The sequence below is a fragment of the Brassica oleracea genome, chromosome C4 (assembly GCF_000695525.1).
Source record: "Brassica oleracea var. oleracea cultivar TO1000 chromosome C4, BOL, whole genome shotgun sequence".
NCBI lineage: Eukaryota > Viridiplantae > Streptophyta > Magnoliopsida > Brassicales > Brassicaceae > Brassica > Brassica oleracea.
Genome location: NC_027751.1, coordinates 48,994,245 through 49,000,752, shown reverse-complemented (window position 1 = coordinate 49,000,752; position 6,508 = coordinate 48,994,245). Strand labels below are relative to the sequence as shown.

At 36.0% G+C, this 6,508-nt stretch overlaps 1 protein-coding gene across 2 annotated transcripts; it reads left to right on the top strand.

Moving 5' to 3' along the window:
• The first annotated feature begins 1,915 nt into the window (after positions 1–1,915).
• LOC106339322 (BEL1-like homeodomain protein 1) lies at positions 1,916–5,545 on the top strand. 2 transcript variants are annotated; one of them, XM_013778111.1, is made up of 6 exons: positions 1,916–2,174; positions 2,274–2,322; positions 2,567–3,441; positions 3,835–4,223; positions 4,341–4,401; positions 4,494–5,545. In XM_013778111.1, the coding sequence occupies exons 3-6, from the start codon at positions 2,632–2,634 to the stop codon at positions 5,262–5,264; spliced, it is 2,031 nt and encodes a 676-aa protein (XP_013633565.1). In that variant the 5' UTR covers positions 1,916–2,174; positions 2,274–2,322; positions 2,567–2,631; the 3' UTR covers positions 5,265–5,545. The 2 variants fall into 2 exon arrangements, with proteins under 2 accessions (XP_013633565.1, XP_013633564.1); XM_013778110.1 differs by having other exon boundaries at positions 1,917–2,178.
• Positions 5,546–6,508: the final 963 nt, after the last annotated feature.

The following is a 6,508-nucleotide window of genomic DNA, read 5'->3' as shown; positions in this document are numbered from 1 at the left end:
GATTGTAGTTATATCAGTAAAGAAAGATTTGGGTTGAGATGCGTGTTGGATTTCTTTTTATTATAAAACATTAACATAATATTAAAATGAAAAAATTATATGATTCTAAATTGGACACGACATACATATCACTATGTCTTGATGCGATAATAATGATTTCCTCTATATAAAATTATGTAATGTATAAATATCTAAATAAGGGTGTTTGGTTGTTAGGATATGTGGGTTCATTACCTGGTCAATACATAAAAGGCCAAGGTCATATCATACGAGTTCCTCTGTTATTAATCCATTTGCACCTACACGAATTATAAACTCTTGTAAGATTATATATATATGTCTGTGAAGCTTAAAATATTTTTGAAAATTTGATTTTATGATTTACTGGCCTGGATGCTAAATTGAATATTAGAAGTAAACAATCATATACAGAAGTATTTGAAATTAAATATCTAACATATTTTATAATGTTTGTCTTCGTATAGATTTTATGTATCAACGTGCTAGATAGGCCTGGGCATTTTAACCTGAATCCGAAAACCCGAACCGGAATTGATCCAAAAATATCCGATCCGGAACCGAACCGAAAATTTACAAGTACTTTTTGTGTCTAAATTTTTTTTACCCGAAAGAACCGGAACTGAAAAGAACCGACCCGAATAGACCCGGACCCGAAAAAAACCGATCCGAATAGACCCGAACCGACAAGAACCGATTTGTACCCGACTTAAAAACATATATATCTAAAACTATGATTTTTTGTGTTTCATTTTATATATTATTTTATGATTTAGTTGAAATATCTTTTGGTAACAACATTTGTTATTATTTTGTAATATTATTTAAATAATATAAAGCCTTAAAATGTAAAATTTAGAGTTTAAAAATATTTTATTTTAATTATTAATAGTTTTATTTAAGTTATTTTATAAAATTTTAGATATATATGACAAATATCGACTACATTTGATGAAATTAGGTATGTCATGTTCTTTTCAGATCCTAAATACCCAAACCCGATCCGGACCCGGAAAATTACAGGTATTTTATGGGTATTTTAATTATAGATCCGAGCCGACCCGGACCCGAGAAGAACCGACCTGAATCAAAAATTACTAAGTACCTATTAAGTCTAAATATTTAAGATCCGAAAGGAACCGGCCCGAAGACCCGAACGCCCATGCCCAGTGCTAGACATAGTAATCATTCTGAATCCCCGCTGTTATTACAACATAGTGTATGGTAAAACGTTTTGAGAAACGATGAAGTAAAGGCTTTCTTAAAAATATATACATTATGAAAGAATTCTATGCAACTTATTACAGAAATTATATATATTCCTGTTTTGTTATTTTATTATTGTTAAAGATGTGAAACCAATGGCTCTAATCTTTCAGAGATGTTTCAAAATTAAGCATAGTGCATTTTTATACCAAAATATCGTTACTTAAACATATTAAAAATATATAATTTATAAATTATGAAAACTTTCTAGTATCCATTTTATTCGGTAAGTATAAGGAAACTCACATAGTTTATTATTTTTGCCATCTAAGGAAAAAATTCCAACATGGTTGGATTGTTCATTTAGTTTATTAAACTAAACATAGTATAAAATTAGCCGGTGGCCAACATAAAGTTGTAAACACAACAGAAGCTTAATTTTTGTGAATACAACATATACAAGTATCAGTATCAGTATCAATATCAATATCAATATCAATATCAATATCAATATGAGTCGAATCAAGTTCTGACAATACTACACTAAATTTACATAGTGACTTCATGTCTTACAAATTTGTTAATGTCATGAAATGAAAGAAGAAACATAATAAAACGTTTTGGTTATAAGATATACGGGCCCTAAGATATACCGACCATAACACAAAAGAAGAAGAAAAATAGAGGGAAGATGGTGGCGTACTAAGACTGTGGGAAGATTAATGAGTGAAGGAAAAGATGGGTATCTTTTATCTCTCCTTTTCTTTTATCCTCTCTCTCTCTCTCTCTCTCTCTCTCTCTCTCTAATATAATATACATTCGTCTTTCAGCTTTTTAAATGTATTTTATATTTCCCCTTTGAGCGAGAAAAGAGTTGCAGAGAGATCTTTGAGTCTGACACAGAGACCAAACTCACATAGCAATCACACACACACACATCTCCATAAAACATAGGTATGTATATAAGTGCATATTCGTGTGTGAGTGAGTCTGTCTCTCTCCCTCTTTCTCTTTGATACAAATTCTCTATTGTAACTTTCCTTTTGCAGCTTGAGATGATCATGAAACACGTGCATCATCAGATCTCTATCAATCCAGGTTCTTCATCTTTCTTTTCTATTTTATATAATTTCAGCTTCCCCCTTAACTCTATTATTTTATTATATTATTTTCAATCATGATTATGTCTTAATTTCCCATATCCATTATTCGTCTCTTCTTTTTCTTCTTGATGGGATCACAATTCGTTCTTTCTTTTCTTTGAATTGTATATATAACGATCTATATGAACTTATAGTGTTTTTTTGTTTTGCTCTTTTTGTTTGTTTCTATGATCAATCAGCTTGGTGAAAGAAGATCAAGAAACGTCACCTTTTCATTCGTGAGTAACAAGTATATACTAATAAGATGGCTGCCTACTTCCACGGAAACCCATCGGAGATCTCAGCCGGAACCGACGGTGGTTTACAGACGTTGATCCTCATGAATCCAACGACCTACGTTCAATACACTCAACAAGACGACGACTCAAACAACAACAACAATAGCAACAACAACGCTAACAACAACAACAGTTTTGTCTTCCTCGATTCTCACGCGCCGCCGCAAAACGCGAGCCAGCAGTTCGTTGGAATACCACTCTCAGGCCACGAAGCTGCTTCCATTACAGCCGCCGACAACATCTCTGTACTTCACGGATACCCTCCGCGCGTGCAGTACAGCCTCTACAACAGCCACCAAGTGGATCCCACTCACCAGCAAGCCGCGTGTGAGACTCCACGCGCGCAGCGAGGCTTGTCTTTGAGTCTCTCGTCTCAACAGCAGCAGCAGCAACAACAACACCAGACTCTCCATCACGTCGGGTTCGGGTCCGGACCAGGAGAGGACATACGGGTTGGCCCAGGCTCTACAGGATCGGGAGTAACGAACGGGATAGCGAATCTTGTGAGCTCCAAGTACTTGAAGGCAGCGCAAGAGCTTCTAGACGAAGTAGTCAACGCTGATTCTAAAGACATCAACACTAAATCCCAACTCTTCTCATCGAAGAAAGGTACCAGTGGTACTGATAATAAAGCTGTCGGAGAATCTTCCACCGGCGCCGGAGAAGGTTCTGGTGGTGGAGGAGAAGCTTCCGGGAAACGTACGGTGGAGCTAGGAACGGCGGAGAGGCAGGAAATACAGATGAAGAAAGCAAAGCTTAGTAGTATGCTTCACGAGGTATAACAACATAAACACTCCATATACGTACGTATTATATACAACCTATACCTATACTGAGTGATCTCTTATATCACACATGAAGTGGACTTCGAAAAGCTAGATAAGATTTTAAGTCACTTTCACTTCATATTATATTTATACAATTTCTTATATATATATATGTATATATCTTTTGTTCTCAAATCAAGAAATCTTATCGAGTTCCTCTCTTCTAAATAGATGATGATTATAAATTATCTTTTTCCGTATTTTTGAAAGACTATCAATTTTTATAAATAAAATATTGACCGTCAATTATATTATGGGTTTTTAAACTTAAAACTAACGATGATTATATTAGTCCAAGTCCATAATTTATAAGCTTCATGTGACCTTATTGCTTGGGAATAGGTGGAGCAGAGATACAGACAGTATCACCAACAGATGCAGATGGTTATCTCATCGTTCGAGCAAGCGGCAGGAATAGGTTCCGCTAAGTTATACACGTCGCTCGCACTGAAGACCATATCAAGACAGTTCAGGTGCTTGAAAGAAGCCATCGCTGGTCAGATAAAAGCGGCCAATAAGAGCCTTGGGGAGGAAGATTCTGTCTCTGGAGTTGGGAGGCTTGAAGGGTCGAGGCTCAAGTTCGTAGACCATCACTTGAGACAGCAGAGAGCTCTTCAGCAACTTGGAATGATTCAACATCCTTCCAATAATGCTTGGAGACCTCAACGTGGTCTCCCCGAACGAGCCGTCTCAGTCCTCCGTGCTTGGCTCTTTGAACACTTTCTTCACCCGTAAGTAAACCTCGCATCATCTATACACATTCTTAGCCAAAAAAAAAAAACATTCATATACATCCATTCATTTTCACTTATATACAAAACTAAGTCTTGTGTTTGCTTACATTATAGATACCCTAAGGATTCGGACAAGCACATGCTAGCCAAGCAAACAGGTCTCACTAGGAGCCAAGTACGTACACTTCAAGTGATTCTTTGGTAGTGTGCTAATTAGGGAAACGTATTTTTATATGCTAATTAATTAATTAATTTATTTTTTATTAGGTCTCGAACTGGTTTATAAACGCTAGAGTTCGGCTATGGAAGCCAATGGTGGAAGAGATGTACACGGAGGAGATGAAGGAGCAGGGAAAGAACATGGGATCCATGGAGAAGACACTTAATATGGATCAAAACAACGAAGATTCTGCTTCTAAATCAACAAGTAACCAAGAGAAGAGTCCCATGGGAGGAGGAGGAGGCGCTGACAATTACCATATGAATCCTAATCATAATGGTGACCTAGAAGGCGTAACTGGAATGCAAGGAAGTCCCAAGAGGCTAAGAACAAGCGAAGAGACAATGATGCAGCCTATAAATGCGGATTTCAGCTCCAACGAGAAGCTCACAATGAAAATTCTAGAAGAAAGGCAAGGGCTAAGATCAGACGGTGGATACCCTTTCATGGGGAACTTCGGACAATACCAAATGGATGAGATGTCAAGGTTCGAAGTAGCTGTGTCGGACCAGGAGCTCTTAGCACAAAGGTATTCAGGGAACAACAATGGCGTGTCACTCACTTTAGGGTTACCTCACTGTGATAGCTTGTCGTCCACACATCATCAGGGTTTCATGCAGACTCACCATGGGATTCCGATAGGGAGAAGGGTGAAAATAGGAGAAGCAGATGATTATGGAGCCGCCGCCTTAAACGGTGGCGGAGGCTCGGCCGCAACCGTGCATTCATCAGCCGCAGCAGCCGCTGCTTACAATGGGATGAACATACAGAATCAGAAGAGATATGTGGCTCAGTTATTGCCTGACTTCGTTGCTTAAACCCATGAGCAACCAACAAAGGTTATTTATACATTAGTATATAGTTTTTCGTATACCATTGAACCAAAACAAAGAACAAAATTTAATTTTAGTCTTTGGTTATATATGGCCGACGGTTGTATATCGATTTTTGTAATTTGTTTTTCTTTTTATTGGGGGATGGATAGAATTATATGTATATGGGATTAGTTACGTGTAATAGCTTGCTTTTGGGTGTATACCAACATATATTTTTACTTTTTATTTTATCGTAATAATAAGATAGTGGTCTGAGTTTCCAATATGCTATGATGATTACAGAAGATATCCCTCTCTTTTTTTAACAGGCAGAAAATCACATAATAGATAAGCTGCATGTTTGACCCAACAAGAAAAAAAAACTAAATGTATTAATTCACCAATCAGAAAAATGTATGCAGAGTTGGAACTTTGAATCTTTATTTTTAAGAAGTGGATATGTGTTGGAGACATATTCAAATGAAATTATACAAATATATACTTTAATTACGAAAAAAAAATTCAGAATTTATACTGTAATTAGTTCATTAATTATAAATATTAATATGCTAAAATCCAATTTTTATTTTTCCTAATTTCAAAAGCTCAAAAAAAGATTTTACGAATTGTTGAAAGTTAGTTTAGATTATTAACATCAAATATAAGAAGAGAATTATTAATTACGATGACAAACATTGATAAAATGTGTTCTAAATTGTTCTTTTAACATATGTGAAAAAGGAATTCTTTCAAATATTTTATCGAAAAATTGAAAAATATTTCTGCTCTTCCAACTCATCCGCACTATGAACCATGCATTCAAATGAGAGCAACAAGTTTATCCCATGCTTGAGTACCAAAATCTCGCACTCGTGAACTTTGTCTATCTAGAAACGTGAGGCACATGGAGCATAAGAAATGGGTTACAACGATTGAAAATTTGAGCCCAATTCATCATGCCAGATGAAAAAAAATTACAATACAAAGAATATCTCAAACGACCCGTTAAGAAAAACAAACACACAACAATGTTTAGCTATTCAGTGATCACAAACATTATCTTCATTCAAGAATTTTTCCAACATCACCGCTTTGTTGAGGCCCAATTTAATGACTTCAACAACGTCATATAACAACTTCTTAAAAAATTGAGATCAATTTGAACTTTAAGCCTTTCCTCCTGTATACAGACTGTACCGCCGATCGAACCAGCTGTGACCGGATTGGTTTGATTTGTTTTTAATATA